Source organism: Solea senegalensis, linkage group LG6 (genome assembly GCF_019176455.1).
Source record: "Solea senegalensis isolate Sse05_10M linkage group LG6, IFAPA_SoseM_1, whole genome shotgun sequence".
Classification (NCBI taxonomy): domain Eukaryota; kingdom Metazoa; phylum Chordata; class Actinopteri; order Pleuronectiformes; family Soleidae; genus Solea; species Solea senegalensis.
In genome coordinates this window covers 5,916,771-5,933,214 of record NC_058026.1, presented here as the reverse complement: position 1 = coordinate 5,933,214, position 16,444 = coordinate 5,916,771, and the positions used below count along the sequence as shown (strand labels likewise).

Below are 16,444 nucleotides of genomic sequence, written 5' to 3'. Positions count from 1 at the left end.
CTTTAAAATGTTTAAAGTATGTTATGTAATGTGATGTACTTTTTCTATAGCCCTTTACAACAACCCACAGGGGACCAAAGTGCAAAATAAAAGCATGACAGAAACACAGCATTAAAAACGGATGGTAAAAGCAAATTCATGGAACACAAATCAAAGCATTAAAATACCAATTAAAAACACAAGAATAAAAAGTGAACAAAAAGAATAAAAACTGTCACGCACTGCTGGGTATTAAAAGCCATTTTGAATAAATATGGTTTAAGTGTGGATTTAAAAAGGCCCAGGTCAGTGATAAAGCCAATCTCAGGGGGGAGCTTATTCCAGAGTCTGGGGGTAACAACTGAGAAGGCTTGGTCACCCCAGTGTTTATATCTAGACCTGGGAACGCCAAGCATAAAATGATTGGACGGCCACAAATCTCTGCCGTGCTTGCAAACAGTTCAAATTTCTGTTAAATAGGCTGTTTTCTGTAAAAAACTTATCTATTTCATATTTTTGCATGTTAAACTGACTACCCTGCTGTGTACTGGCAAAAGTTGGGACTCCGGACTCAGGACTCCCTGGTTTACAATACATTGGAACTGTGCCGGTTAAAGCCAGTCTTCACTGCCTTGAAACTGTTCTAAACTTCACAACTTCCAGAAGGATGAATAATGACAGATTAAGAAAACTATATATATTATTATTATTATTGTTGTTATTGTACAGGCTACATGGTTGGTGTAATGGTTATTTGGCTTTTGCAGCAAGAAGCAGCAAAAAGCAGTAGAAGATGGATGGATGGATTCTTTTATACAATATGTTATCATCTAAAATTAGGTCTAACTGCATATGAAGAAGTTCATTTTGCATTTCATTACAGATGCATTTGATGTACACTAGACAGCTAACGCTGAACAATTCATAAAGTGCTCATCATCGCTGTGACAGTGCCCTGCAACAAAAAGCATCATGGCCAAACACAACAGGAGGACAACTATCATAAAATGGAAAGAAAATAGCATTTGACAAAAGCAGCGCCATGCATGCATTTATTTGCATATACACCACAACAAATACTGACACCTCAAAATAGTTCATTGACATTTAACATCATTTCTTGTTTGTTTGTTGATGAAATGGTATGTTTTACACATACAGTTTGCTGAAAATACTATATGGCAAGTATCTGCATCAGAATACATATGTAAATCGTGAATATTTTTGCATTAAAATCAGTTATCTGCAGTGACTTTATAAATATATACATGTATCTATGTATATATGCACACATTGTTGTTCTTAAATATGTGTAACATTTGTTTAAGACATGTCAGTCAAAAGTGCTGACTTGAACTTCACCTGTCTGCAGCGACTTGCTGCAGGATCCACTTGCAGAACAGGGAAGAAGGTTTCAATCCGCTTTCCGGTCCTTTATCTTCTCTACAAATCACCTAGGAGAAAAATAATGCTATAGTAATGCAACATGGCTGCTTGAGTTGGTTACACCCCATTTTCATTCTCAGTCAAGCTCATGCAGTAGCAAAAGGCTACTCGGTTAGCTTCCACACAACTCCTGGTATGCACTGCAGTGCAGTAAATCACACACGAAACTCTTCACAGCAGTTTCATGTTCAGGTGAAACTCCTCCAACTGTTCTGCTGTCACAACACGTGTAGTCGATCTCTTTTCCTTCCATGGTTCATTCTCCATTCAATTCAATACTCAACCTGAAACGTCAACACCTGCAATCACAAGGCGGTCAAATCCTCATGCACCGCCCCAACACTTCTGTACGTGCACGTAGAGAAAAGCCACGCCAAACGATTGGCAGTATCCTTTTCCTACCCCTTCTCTTTCCCTGCCCTCCTACCCTCAATGTCCACTCCCAGGACTATCCTTGTGTATTCGTAGACAACATAGGACACACTGACTGCAGGAATGACTTTCAGCAGGTTGGGAGAAATTCCTCTGTAGAGTCCAGCGACGCCCTCCTGAGTCACAATGTTGCGAAGCAAGGCCAACATGGAGGGTTTTGGGGTTCCCTTCTCTAAAGCTAATGGGACAGAAAAAGGGTGTTGTTCATTAAAACAGTCTGCTCTCTCACTCCACGGAACTACAAATACAGATTACTGGTTTTACTCTAAAGGAGGGAGATGCACTGAAAGGAACGTTAGGAGGAAGGAGAAAAAATGTTCTTACAGAGGAGCCTGAGCCAGATAGGGATTCTCAAAAAAATATGAGTGTCATTAAATGGTTAGATGAGTATGAAGATGATGTGTATGTAAGTAATGTCAGTGTGTAAGGACATTTGTTCCCTCTATCTCAGAGGCTTCATTTATTAACCTATACCATCCACCCCGAGTGATCCAATCACAAGTGGACAGATTAAAGTAAGACTGTTCACACCTGGTTCTGGCTTCCCTCGCACTGCATTCAAATACACACACTGACCTCGTGTCCATCCACGACAACAAAATTACATTAATAACGTGCCTGAATGCACATATGTTTATGTTGTCGGTGTCAGTGAGTGACGGTAGAGAAATAGGTAAATGAAAAGCCTTAGTATATAGAAATCATGTGGCAATAAGTGTTCATATTGTGGCAGTTGCTCCAACTAAATTAACATATAAGTACTGCCTTTAAGCTCACTGTGAAACTGCAGTGGGTCAGAGTGAGGATGTCAGTTGAGGAAGGGATTTTGAATCCACCCTGAGGACATTCATGCTCAGAAATGTGGCAACATGTGTCCTCATAACAACTCTGTTTGTGATTGGATATCAGACCTGTATTTAAAGCTGTCTGCACTTTATTAAGCTTCTTTTTATCTGTCACCCACTGGTATTTAGCTTAGTCCCACTCTTACCCTGTGCCTGCATTCGAGTGCGGATCAGTGCCAGAGGGTAACTTGCCAGCTGTCCACAGGTGCTGGAGACGGCACCACAGCCGACCAGCACCATGACCCCTGGGTCGGCGAAACCTCTGTTTCTGTTCAGCCAGGAAAACTTTAGAGTCTGTGGAACATGGAGAGCAAGAAGATGATAAACAACGAGGAGATACAGGACATGCTGGGAGGACTGCGTGCTGCCATGTCTCTCTGACCTCATAAACAGCCAGGTCAATGCCAGCATAAGGGACAATGCTGAGCATGTTCGGTACATAACCCTTGTAAAAGGCGGTGACACCTTCCCTCTGCAGGATCTGTTTGGCACAGTCGGCGATTCCTGAGAACTGGCCTGTTTTTCTTAGTATCAGACGGGTCTTAAGCACCTGTATGAGAACAAGAAGACATAGAAAAGTCAACTTTATTTCTAGAGCACATTTAAAAACAACCATGGTTGACCAAAGTGTTTTACAGAGTTAAAGGCACAGCAACATAAAAGGCATAACAAATAAAATCAGTAAAAACAAGAGTAGAACAGTAAAAGAGTAACGTAATAAAATGGTAAAATCTAGATAGAAGTATCTGGGTTGACTATTCTTATCTTTAAGTGAAGGCCAAGGAGAAGAGGTGGGTCTTTAAAGGTGAGTTAAAATGTTCAATGGTGGGGGCAGATTTAATTTCCATGGGTAACTTGTTCCAAAGTTTAAGGGCAGCTACAGAAAAGGCCCGAGTTTTTAGTCTGGATTTTTGGCACATCTAAAAGCAGCCTGTTATTTGACCCCAGAGCTCAGGGCGGAGTGTGAAGAAGTAGAGAGGTTCAGAGAGGTAATGGTGCCAAACTCTTAAGAGCTAGCTACAGTTTAAAAATCAATCTAAAACTAATAGGAAGCCAGTGGAGAAAGAGCACCACAGGTGGGATGTGGAAAAGAGAGAAGAGGTAGGAGGACTGAGATTTCCTAATCCTTTATGAAAGTCTTTATGTGAATATTACCCTGATTTTACCTCCATCGGGTAGATGGCTGTCTGAGCCACAGCTCCGGCCAAAGAGCCGGCGACAAACCTCTCATGGACCTGCAGATTTCTGGATTCATTACGGCCACGCATAATATTCTTGATCTATGCAGAGTTAGAGATTAAAAGAACCAGAACTTGAAAGAGCAATATGATCTTGAACAACTGAAAAATACACAAGTCCGTCTGTTGAATACAGGCCTGTAGCCAGCAGCTGGTTAGCTTAGCTTAGCATTAAGATTGGAAATGAGGTAAAAACACCTAAACTGGTTATGTATATATGTAAAAGAAAACACCTACTATCAAATCAACGCGTTACATCTAACTTTTTTCAATTTCAAAAAGCCAAAGACAAAAAACTATTCCTTCGTTTTTTGTTTTTGAAATGACAGCTTCCATTAGCTTTCATCTATTTCACCTGCTCATATGCTGTGAACTTGATTGCAGTCTCTGGGGCAATTTTAAGAACATTCATTCCGTTGCCTCTCCACAGTGACCGCAGTCCTCCCTCTTTCACCATGAACTGAAAACTGCTCAGGACGTTCCCTTTAACAACAAAAGAACCATGAACCTGGAAGAGCAGAGCAAGAAGGTTACCGTGGTTTGTAAGAGCTGATGAAAATGGAAACATCTCACTCAGAGAAGATCATCCATCTTCATGACTGACCTGTCGGAAGACCTTGACACGCTCCAAGGGTGCAGTTCCTGTCCGAGATACAGACCCAGCCATGGCTCCTGCCATCAACTGCCGCCACACATACCCAGACTTCTTCTCCTCCTCTGAAAATTCATCTGGGACTGTCAGCTGCTCACCTATATCCAACATCTACTGAAGTTACAGTGGATAGAATATGTTTGACGAAGGAGGACAATAAAAAGGAGAGAAGGAGACAGCGTTGAGCACAAAAAAGTATACACAGTGTTTTATATGGAAGAGTATTAGGGCAACATGTAAGAAAAATAAAACAACATGAATTCTGAGATTAAAAAGTTAGAATTTAATCTCAGAATTCATGCCATTTTATTTATTTTTTCTTTAATTTTTTTACATGTGGCCCAAAAAAAGTCAAAATTCTGAGATTAACGTCATAATTCTGAGTTCAATCTCTGACATTTATCGGATTCTGACTTTTTTCTCAGAATTCATGCCGTTTTATGTATTTTTTTTCTTTAACGTACATATTTTTTAATACTCTTCCGCAGTTCAAGGCATGTGTTTTCACGTGTACATAACCTCACCATTGATCGTTTCCAGTAGCGTGCCACATCCTCCATATTGGTGAGGGGGTTAAACAGGAAGTAGTCACGCCACTCATTCCAGTCAATGGTCATGGAACCATCCTTGTCCATACTAGGTCAAAGACACACATGTAGATAGATGTTGAAAATGATGTTAAGTTGGGAAATTATAGCAGAAAATAGAACAAGTTGCATTGGGCAGAAGCATCATTTTCTTGTGTAAACGTATAAGAAGACACTGTCTGGTTTCTAACACTTCAACTTAACCACAAGACACAAAAGTGGGAAGTGCAGCCCTAACAGAAACATACAATACTCCGGTAGACACGGATCTCAGAGAACATCAAAATATTTGACTGACAGAGCTGTTTGGATGCTCACCATGAGCTCCAATCATTTATCCTTTGTCTGTTTCTGATCTTCGTTGTGAATGTGTTCAGCCTCAGTTATAAAGGTTGTGTGGATTTATGGGAGTGGTTTCCATGTTCTGAAAAAAAATTCTGTCTGTGGTCCCTGATGTGATACGATATCAAATATCACCGCATTGTTCACAGACCTTAGCAAAATCCTGGTGGCATCCTTGAGGTTGACGTCCACTCCAATGGTACGCAGAGAGTGCTGGATCTCCGTCGCGTCTATCCGACCTGCAAATAACACCGCAGCACGGATATGAACATGGACAACTCAAATAACGGTGCAAAGTGTGGACACGTGTGTACGGACCATCGTTGTTCCTGTCGAGGCTTCTAAACATGAGTTTGAGCTGTTTTTCATGGGTGCGAAGATAACGTGTGAACTCTTCAAAGTCCAGTACTCCATCGTGGTTGGTGTCCCCAGTCTTGACAATCTGAAAGCAGAGACAACAATTTGATGTACTGTACATCACACTGTACAGAGATCTGCTGGGTGGAACATGAGACATCATATCATGAAGTTGGATAATTGTAAGAACACTTTATGATTCATTATTTAAAGCAAAGGTGACCCTCGCGTCTGCAAAACTGCACCCTCATGCCATCAGCAGTGTAAACCTCAACCTTGTCGTCTGCCAGTCAAATAACGCTACAGCATTTTGTGCATTGGAGAGTTGACCTACTAAAAGAGTTTGCGTTAATCCTTGATTGGGATTCCTTCTTCAAACATAGCAAATACGGGTGATTATAGTAACCACACCACCCTGTAAACTAATCTCAACATTTCTTATTGACCAGCAAGTTATTTCTGACATAGATAAATAAATCAGTTACCAAACTAAACGATCAGAATCCTGTTAAATATAATCCAACAAAGCTCCTTAACATCCACAACCTGTAAGAAATGTTACAGAGGGAACGTTTGGTGGTTTGGACAATGATCTATATGAAGGAAGACCAGGAGAAAGGTTATCACTCTCATCTTACAAAGGCCTGCTCCTCGTACCAAAATAGACAACATGCTGTGCTTTTACACACATGCAAAACACACACACACACACACACACGGGTTTGTGCAGCTATTCTACTTAGGACACTGCATTGACAGCCTAGACAAAGCATTAACCCTAACCTTTACTGTAACCAGTTATAACTAACCCTAATCAAAATTCACATTGTGGCGCTAAACTTAACCAGTTCTTCATAGATTAGGTTTTGCCTGGTTTTGGTCTCAGTGAGGACTACTGGTCCTGACAAGGTCAGTGTTTATGCCAGAGAAGGTCCTAGAGAAGTAATAAATACTTACTATTTATTACTTAGTATATGTAAGTATACACACACACACACTCGACTGAGCACAGACAAAAACAGTGTGTATTTGTATTCATAATAAAGGTTTCCTTGGCTCTCAATGTTGCACAAACACAACAAGATGTCATGGATCAAGGTCAGGCCTTCATATAAACACCATTGATTCCTCCTCATTTAGTACAGTAACAGAGCAGGAAATCTATATAGAATTATTATTCTATTATTCACACAACCGTCACTGGATTAACAACAGATAACTGCAAATATACACGTCTCTATGCGAGTGTCACTGTCTCGAGGACAAAACACTATTTGGAGACAACAGATGGTGATTGATTGATCAGATTCTCCTGAGATCAGTTGATCTTTGATGCCATTCAAGTACACTGAGAATATTGAGAGAAGCTATAGCTACAGTCCCACAGCCTGCATGGTATTCCAGAGAACCAACAGGTTTGCTACCTTGTCTATGGAGCCTCTGGAAAGCCCTCGCTCTGCCAGCCCAGTCCGGAGTTCAAGGATGTCGATGCGTCCATCTTTGTTGAGGTCCAGCTGATCGAACAGCTCCGCATATTTCTTCTCCCTCTCGTGGTCTGGACCAGGGGAATCACTCTCCTGGCAGTGAACCCAGGGAAACCAAGTGTTTTGGCCTCCCATAGCTGCTGCCACTCAGAGTCAGCTGCTGTGATGAAGGAGTATCGATTCAATCACTGCAACATGTCACACACACAGCAGTAATTATACCTGAACAAGGCTTCAAACAGTCACTTAGACGTTGGCCAACATTACAGGCCATCAGCAGAAGTGATGTACATTTATTTAGACGTGTGGTTCCCTGTCGGGGATGTTGTCATATAGAAATATATGATATAGATCAGATTAAATATCTAATGTCTTGACTAGTAAACGGATACATATCAATATGTGTACATAAATAATATGGGTGATTATTTTAATATGATTTTAGATTTTATTTAGACCCCTTGTGTTTTTGGTTCCTACCTGCCCGTGTTGTCAGGTGGGAGAGATTTCGTGTGAGTGTCAGTATTAATTCTGTCAGTGTATGAACTGTAGCTGCGTTGCCCCACCCACAGCCCCGAGAACGCTACTCATCAAGAATCAGGGTTACATTATTAAAAAAGAAACAGCAACAAAAGATTTTGATTCTTTACACACACTGCAATTTCAATTTACTTTACACACATTGTTATAAGGTCTATAAAACTCATTTATTTCTCGCTGTGCCGTCAGATTGTTTTGCTTATTTTTAAGATTAGGGAGTCTTTTGTACAGGCTTATAAGAAAAAATTGTTGTCATAGCCTAAGAATAAGCCTTTTACGTGCATAGACTGTATATGGACACAGTTGCCACACTAAGTCGTGTTGATTTGCAAACTGACTGACGTCTTACAGACATCACCTGCAACCAGCCGTCCTATTGGACGATACCAGCTGTCAATCACACTGGTGTCCACTCGTGTGTTGTGCTTTGTCGTCTGTTTTCCACTAAAAGGGGGAATATAATTTGCAAAACTGACTGTGTGTGCTCTCTGAATTTCTGCCCCACCAGTAGGTGGAGTATAAGCCCCGCTCACGAAGCAGAAAAAACATTTAGACAGCAGAAGAAGTAGTCGCCAAGGACAGTCATCCGAGGCTGACACCCCAAATCCCCTGTCCGACAGCCTGACTGAACCAGAAGTGTTCGAGGGAGCTGTAGCATTGTTCTCTTCTTCTTTGGCAGGAATGCGTCCTATTCCCTGCTTCCAGACTTGTATCGCACCCTGATGCGATGGGCACTTTGGCACGCACAGCATGAGGGTGGCAGTATATACCACAGGCTTTATAGGCAAATTATGTTCTTTTTTAATCCATCCAGAGGTGGATGTAGGCTACACTGTCCAAACCCAGAGGTGACATCCATTTTAATATGAAGTCTGTGTGTGTTTATGTGTACTTTAGTAGAGGGTCTTGCTTTACAGAGGCCACCATCTTGTGCCGCCATGTTTCTACAGCAGACAAACGCCGAACATCTTCTCCAATAATATGTGAAGGCCACCGTAGTCTCCTGACATGTTTGGGCAGGGAGTGAGTGAAGACCTGCCTTTCTTACAATCTGCATTCTCACCAGTAGATGTCACTAATTCTCACAGACTGAACCTTTAAACTCGAGAAGAATACCATTGCTGCACAAAGTTCTTTAAATTGGAATCTTATCTTGGAAACATATCCCGGATTACACGGCATGACATGTTCCAGTTGGGATTATAAACTGCAGTTGTGTCTGCGTCCTCCTTTTCTTAATCTGATCAGATTATTAAAGAAAACACACGCGGGGAACACGGGGATCACAGCGACCCGACTCGGTGTTTACTGATTTAAAGACTAAAATTTTTACAGAGTATTTAAATTGTGTGGGATTCACAACACAGTGCAGACGAGAGAGACCAGTTTGTGACTCACTGTGTTGTGTGTTTATGTCCGGACTGACCCGCCGCCCATGTCACGAAGATGATGATGATGGTGTGGTGGAAACAGAAGGACCCGAGACCAACGGGTCTGCGACACGCGGATCTCAGCGCGGATCCTGGAACCAGATTTGACACCAGATAAGCAGCCCTCTCAGTCTCAACGATCCACACTAAGTGGTAAGTGAGTCAGTCTGAATCCAGGAGCAGGAGAAGATCCGCGTCGCTCTGATTTCACAGCCACTCGGGAAACAGGAAGCGAGAGACAGACAGTCCTCATGCCCAATAGCAGCTCTCTCTGTGTGTGTGTGTGTGTGTGTGTGTTCCACTGACCTTGTCAGGACCAGTTGTGGGCGAAATTTAGGGTTAAGCATATATCCAAAGTCCGGCCCGCGGGCCAATCACGGCCCTCGGTCAGATTTGGGTTTTTTGGTTTTATTATGTATTAGTCACTCATTAGCTCAGCTGGTAAATTGTATGTCATTTGACTCCAGATGTGAAAGAAAGGCAGATTTCTGCATGGCTTAGATTTGGTTACATTGCCTTTGAAGTGAGAATGAAATCATTAAACAATAAAAATATAAATGGACACCCCTAGACCTTTTCTGATTATAGTTAAGGTTAAGGTAAGGCGTTGCCTAATGAAAGTCAATGCAATGTGTGTGTGTGTTTTCTTGTTTTGGTGTATTTGTGAGGACCAAAAAAAACTTATGAACCATAGGGAGTGAGGACATTTTGGCTGGTCCTTATGTCCCTTTAAAGAGCTTTTTGAGGGATAAGACTTGGTTTTACCATTAACATTTTATGCAATTTACCATTTAAATGATGGATTTTATGCATTCAATTGCATACACATTAATTCCAGTGCTTACTCGTAACAATTATCACAGTTTTTATACGATATCAATGATATTTTACTGAGTGATCATATGGATACATGCAAGTGATTTCATACAACATGCAGTTATCCCTGTCAGTCTTTCACACACCATGTTGGTAATCACTAGGCTCGGTAATGCAGTCTATGAGTGTCCTCACTGTGAATGCAGCACACACAAGTGTGAGAAAGAAGTTAAAAATCTCATTTAATTTACAATAATCTGCAACTGAAAACCATTTTTTCAAAAATGTCTTCCATCCATTTGTCTCTATAACACATAAAAACAAAGAATAACAAATAGAATAGAATACTGGGCTGTTGGACATGCCTGACAATATACTATAAATAAAACATGGAAAAATATGAGCCATTACACATTTAAGTGACATTTTTATATATTTATTGTGCCGTAACATGATTTTCAGTGGTTACATTGAGCAGCACTTACTGCAGAGCCACATTGCAGTTTATAAAACCCAATGTAAACTCACTAATCAAAACAAAAAGGAGCTGGGGAAAACAAGGTTTAAATATAACACACTGATATTGCCGTTATTGTAGAGATGTTGTGTTTAAGGTCCACCTTCCCCTTCTTTTATCTTATCTCTTATCTTATCATTTTCAAACTGGCACTGCGGTTATTTGACTCCTCAGCACACCTGCTGCTCCCTCATCACTTCATTATCCTGTGAAAAACACTCACTAAAGACCAGCAGAGGTCTGTTGATGCTCCCTGACCAGTGACCACACACTTTAATTTCCCTGTTCCACACGCTTGACTTGCTTCGTATGCGTGTGTTGACAGGCATACATGTCTGCGAGCATGCACACCACCTCCCCGCTCCAGCTGCTTTCATCTTTTTCCAGCTTCCATGTCTGCACCTGCTGGAAAGGAGCAGATTGGCACATTAGATAACATCCAGTGAAACCTATATAAGAGTAGCAGTGTGTTCGGGAGGCTGAATGGTCGAGGAAACCTCCTCCTGTAATTAAATACAACAAAAGATCTTCATTTTTTTTTTCCTTTGCAGGGTTTGTAAGACATCTTCATGTGTAAGGGACTTTCCTCCCTGCCGTCTTCATGTCTGGAGAGGTAAGTGTTCATCACAAGTTTGTTACGTGAGTGATTTCTGCAGAGACTGGTGTAATTTCTTGTGACTGTTTGTGTGTTTCAGGGCAAAAGGGATGCGGGTGAAATTCAGCCACCTGGCTGAGACGCACCACAAACACAAGTAAACCTCTGACTGTCACTGTTGCTTAATATCATACAGGACATGCACTCACAGTGACGCTGAACATTAACTGTGTCTGTCTCTGGTCTCAGGGTTCAGGATTGGAGAACTCCTCAGGACCTGGAGACTCTACTGAACCACAAAGGTGAGACACTGCGTTCCCCCGTTATTTGTTAAAATTCTGTCCCAAACAAGAGCCATTATGACTGTTTTAAATAACAACTGTGCTTTTTCTGCTCCGACAACTCGATATATCTGCCTTGTGGTGGTCTTTTCTATTTCCTGCATATGCAAATATGTATAATCATGCAAGTGTAAATATTTGCTGCATAGATTGTGCATGGATTTGTTTATTTGTTAGGTGAAATAACTGAATCTGACCTCAGTCTAGGTTCTATTTAAACAGAAAAAAGCTGTAAAATAACGGGATGCGCTTCATTAAATACAGATTTTGTAAAATATAAAGGAAAATATTACTATATCGACATGACAAAATGAAGAAATTCTTCTCTTAAAGGATTTTAAAAATTCTTAAAGGAAATACTTGCTTGATTCCTACATGATACTCTTTGACATGAAGACTTATTTACATTTGATTTCCAAAGGTTTAACGTTAAGATTTAAGATTTTCCTTTTTAAACATGATGCTTGGTGTTAACTAGGTTTTATTTTTTAATATGCTCTTAACTATTAATATTGGTTTATGTATTCATTGTATATTGCATGTATACATGATGAATGACAATAAAGTAACAATAAACCTTGGAACAGGCACACTTTTTCACCAGACACCATTTTCTTGAGACACAAAGCAGGAGAAGTTGACATTTTGGCAAAAATATATAATACATATGAGATATGACCTAAGCTGCTGCTTGTGACCTGGTTCTCTTTCTTTTCACACCAACTCTCTCCGACTCGTCCTCTTTTGTTTGTCTTTCCATCAGGTGGTCAGCAAGCATTTCATGGGTTCCTGCGTTCAGAGTTCAGTGAGGAGAACCTGGAGTTCTGGCTGGCCTGCGAGGACTATGAGGTTTCACCTTGTAACCTGCAGAAGATCAAGGCCGGCAGCATCTACAGCCGGTTTATCAACCCTGACGCACCAAAGGAGGTCAGTTATTGTACAGCGTAAACTTTATTGTCAAAGTGGGGAATTAAGACTTGGATTTTACAGTGTCTGCAGTGTACATTACCGTGTGTAATGTTTTGTGCCTTTGTAGATCCACTGTGCTCTGTAAGTTGCAATGCACGTGTGTTAACTTGGGCATAACATTGTTGGATTTGCACTTAAAATTCTCAAACAAATTCCAGGCTGCTCATAACATGTTTTGTAAAAAAAAAAAAGACATTATTCATTAGGGGGAAATTATTTTAACTCTGGCCTACTTGAGATCAAATTGTTCTGTATGTGGCCCCTGAACTAAAATGAGTTTGACACCTGGTGGTTAAAGGGTTAGGTCTGAAATGATCTTCTGTGCTTGCCTGATTATGATTTACTAGAGATCAGTAGAGAAGTGCAGGAGACTTTACTGAAGCTACACCATTAGAAAGTTCTATGCCTCTGTGGGGAGTGCATCTTCTTACAGACGACTTCCACGTGCACTTGCCACACTATTGTTGGTCTCTGCGAATGCCCAGCTGCCTGTAGGAGTCCACATGTTGTATGGTCTGATTGTGGATGACCACTGGTGAATGACCTCCAAAGGACTTGGGGGGTCAAATGCACCATCTCCCTTGTTTTTGTGTGTGTTGGAAATAAGAGGATCATCACAGAAGAGGAGAATTTGATCATCCAGAGATTCTTTTGATAACCTGCTTTCGCCCTCCATCTAGGTAAACCTGGATGCTGAGACTCGTGAGACTCTGCTGAGTATGATAGACTCTCCTTATCCCGAGATGTTCAAGGCGGCACAGCACACCATCTACACTCTGATGGCCAAAGACTCCTTCCCTCGCTTCCTGCGCTCTCATCCCTGCATAGAGGCTATTAGGGCTTTTTAAAAGGCAACATTTTATCACCTCAAACCTGCTTTATAAGAAGTTGCTGATGAATCCGTACTGCTGGACATGTCGATTGTATTTTATAGTTTATTCTAGCACGTAGCTTTGTTTTGTGATTGTTTACCGTGTCATTTTTCTGCGGTTTGCAGTAACTGTGTTGACATAGAAACCTCATCTTTGTGAAGCTAACATGTAGGTGCAACTAAATTATGCCTCTGTACTACATAAGCTACTGTACATTTGATTACAATATTAAAACTACTATTAAAACTGCTACACGCTTCTCTATACTTAATATTTAATTTGGTAGTGGTATTTAATCTGGCAGTGATTTCTATGCTTCGGAGTGTTTTTGCATTCCTGGTGTAATCTGTGCATTAACCCTTAATGCTCAGACACACCAATGGTAAATTGCCTTGGGAATAATACACAGCTGCTTATATTGAAATCCAAGGGAGGATGTATATAAACTGTACGTTTTTAGTAATGGAAAAAAAGCAGCCAAAATGCTCTGTCTTCTAAGGGTTAAGTCTGAATTTTTGCTAATTTTTGCTCATTTAAGTCACCCGTGATGAGTTATTTTATGTATAAGAACGTGTATTAATATTGTTCACTGTTCTTGACCTCAGGATACACTGGCTGAGAGCTCAACACAGTTTAATTTCATCAATTTGTCAACATTCTGAAAACAGAAATGTGCATCAGGAAGCACAGATTGGGAACACGACAACTTATATTAAATATTTAATTACTGTAAAACATTGCTCACATTGAAGTTGGGTCTTGTAAATGTGAAAGAAATTTTGTTATTTAATTTGGTGTGGGGGGGGGGAAATATTAAAGAATAAGTCAGATTACTGCGGATGATCAGAATGTATTCAGTCATCCAAACTTTATTCCAAGGTCATGTTTCCCCCAGCTAACAAACACATTTTGAATACCATTAAATATTTGCAGAAAATGATCAAAAATGGCTAAAATTACACTTAAAATGTGTTTAACACATTTCGATTAAACGTTGAAATCCTCTGCCACAATGGCTGTGAACAGTGTCACAGCTGGACTGGAATAAAGTGAGGGCTCTGGTACAACTGGTTTAACAGTCACAATTTCCATGCTTTAGTTTCACAATGAAAGCTAATACTAAACTGTGACTCTTAACTACTTCTCAAAAACAAGAATGTCTCTCTCTCTGGGCCTCTTTAAAATTGTGCAGTTACATATAGTTACAGAATTACAAAAATACAATGCAATGATTCTCATATCAATTCCATTTTAAGCATAACGTGGTGTGACGTGGCTAATATTTTTGTGTCCATGTCTGCAGAGAGTGAAGCATTTCATCAAGAACTCGGGTATTCCTGAAGTCATCTTTGGAGTTAGGAGGAAACTGATGTGCAAGTCGTAACACCATCACTTGTTGCAATACACACCTCTATGATCCGCAGCTATTAGGTGGTGGATCTGATTCCTATTTGGAGCTCTTTCCTGGTCGTGCTGCTCCAGAGTTGCCTTTGCCGTCGGGTGCTTTAACCACACTCAGCCGCTTGTGGAGGGAGGAGCTGGCCTTCTGAGTCACCTCCTGCTCTATCTTGTTCCTGATGGCGACCTCTAGATCCTTCAGGAAACAGCAGCATTAAAGTTAAGATAAGCAAAAACAGGCCCACTGTCACTTTTCCTCAAACTCTTTCCTCACCTTCTTCAGTTTCTGCTGCTGAACCACTTTAGACTTTTTAGGCGCAATGGCCCTGCCTTTATAAAAGAAACAAGAAATCAAAGAGATCAAATTTCCAGATATTCCAGTTATTATCAACTGTTTATGACATAAAACTATAAATACAACATAAGACACAGGCCTGAACTGTACGTTGTTAAGTGTAATTGTAAACGTAAGGTACCAAATAACAGTTCACAGTCTGAAAACTTATTATGCAAATAAATAACATTTATGCAATTACTCTGGGGGGTCTCAAAGTGGCAGCCTGGGGGCCACATGTGGCCCTCCAAACAATATCAAGTTGTAACGAGTCATTTCTATATGTTTTTATTTTTAAATTAATAGATTCATTTTGCATCATAAATGTTTTTTTTTATTGTTGCATAAAACAACTACATATACTTTGAAATTATCCAATCCAACTTTATTTGTAAAACACAGTGGACCAAAGTGCTTATATATATATATATATATATATATATATATATATATATATATATATATATATATATATATAAAGTAATTAATACTGCATATTGATGATATGAGCTCATAACCTCCACCGCAAAGTTAGGCTTTTTTTTTACTTGACTGGTCCCGACTGACCAGACGAGACCGTCAGTGGCTCCCAGGTCATTTGAGTTTGAGACCCCAGCTTAAAATTTAAAGTGGAGAATAACTGAACTAAATAGACAGATATTCCCAGTGTAAAACCCAGTGTTTCTCAGTCCTGGTGCTGGTGCTCCCGCTGGCCTGCATGTATCGCAAGTTTCCCCTGCTCCAACACACCTGAGAGAAACACTTCTGTGGCTGAAATGTACACATGTATGTAACAATGTAAACAACAACGTTCGTTCTGCTGGACACGATAAAAACACAGAGTGTCGTTTGCATGCAGTCCACACGTGGATAGTGATAGACTACACATAATTGTCTCCCACGTCTCCTCAGAGACTCAAAGACGAACAGGTAAAGATACCGGCGTCATACCTCCTTTCTTTGGGCCTTTCTGTTTGCTCTGGTGCTGTTTCTTGGAGCCTCCGGGCCGCTGGGCTTTAAACTTCTGCGAACCCTGAGCCATGTTTGCTACCCGGAAGTACACACTGGGTTACGCTGCATCTTCTTCCCATGCTTGTTCCGCGTCAGCCTGGCTATGTTGCCCCCTACTGGTGCTAAAGCGTACTCAGATTTAGATTTAGATGAATGGTTTACACAAAAAGGTGTCGAAATGATAAATGTAGCTATTATTTGGGGTAAATATCTTATTCATAAAAACAAATGGAAAAAAAACCCACTCGTCTTAGTAGTC

At 40.6% G+C, this 16,444-nt stretch overlaps 3 protein-coding genes across 8 annotated transcripts; 1 reads left to right on the top strand and 2 right to left on the bottom strand.

Annotated features, from left to right (window-relative positions):
- Positions 1 to 1,017: 1,017 nt before the first annotated feature.
- Positions 1,018 to 9,365, bottom strand: slc25a23a (solute carrier family 25 member 23a). Of its 5 annotated transcripts, XM_044028714.1 has the most exons (12): positions 9,301 to 9,365; positions 7,303 to 7,522; positions 5,840 to 5,963; positions 5,673 to 5,760; positions 5,117 to 5,228; positions 4,545 to 4,703; positions 4,296 to 4,448; positions 3,869 to 3,982; positions 3,085 to 3,252; positions 2,849 to 2,996; positions 1,853 to 2,035; positions 1,018 to 1,433 (listed from the first exon to the last, which is right to left on the bottom strand). In XM_044028714.1, the coding sequence occupies exons 2-12, from the start codon at positions 7,495 to 7,497 to the stop codon at positions 1,423 to 1,425; spliced, it is 1,455 nt and encodes a 484-aa protein (XP_043884649.1). In that variant the 5' UTR covers positions 7,498 to 7,522; positions 9,301 to 9,365; the 3' UTR covers positions 1,018 to 1,422. The 5 variants fall into 5 exon arrangements, with proteins under 5 accessions (XP_043884649.1, XP_043884645.1, XP_043884648.1 ...); XM_044028710.1 differs by having other exon boundaries at positions 1,018 to 2,035; XM_044028713.1 differs by having other exon boundaries at positions 1,018 to 2,035; positions 7,303 to 7,550; positions 9,301 to 9,360.
- Positions 9,366 to 9,421: 56 nt separating this feature from the next.
- On the top strand, positions 9,422 to 13,691 carry si:ch211-196h16.12 (regulator of G-protein signaling 5). The gene is made up of 6 exons (XM_044028716.1): positions 9,422 to 9,485; positions 11,217 to 11,278; positions 11,361 to 11,417; positions 11,510 to 11,562; positions 12,365 to 12,528; positions 13,251 to 13,691. Exons 2-6 carry the CDS (start codon positions 11,235 to 11,237, stop codon positions 13,416 to 13,418), a joined length of 486 nt encoding a protein of 161 aa, XP_043884651.1. The 5' UTR covers positions 9,422 to 9,485; positions 11,217 to 11,234; the 3' UTR covers positions 13,419 to 13,691.
- lg6h19orf53 (linkage group 6 C19orf53 homolog) lies at positions 10,569 to 16,253 on the bottom strand. 2 transcript variants are annotated; one of them, XM_044028717.1, is made up of 4 exons: positions 16,126 to 16,253; positions 15,115 to 15,170; positions 14,852 to 15,036; positions 10,569 to 11,070 (listed from the first exon to the last, which is right to left on the bottom strand). In XM_044028717.1, exons 1-3 carry the CDS (start codon positions 16,214 to 16,216, stop codon positions 14,890 to 14,892), a joined length of 294 nt encoding a protein of 97 aa, XP_043884652.1. In that variant the 5' UTR covers positions 16,217 to 16,253; the 3' UTR covers positions 10,569 to 11,070; positions 14,852 to 14,889. The 2 variants fall into 2 exon arrangements, with proteins under 2 accessions (XP_043884652.1, XP_043884653.1); XM_044028718.1 differs by having other exon boundaries at positions 10,569 to 11,067.
- Between the last annotated feature and the right edge of the window lie 191 nt (positions 16,254 to 16,444).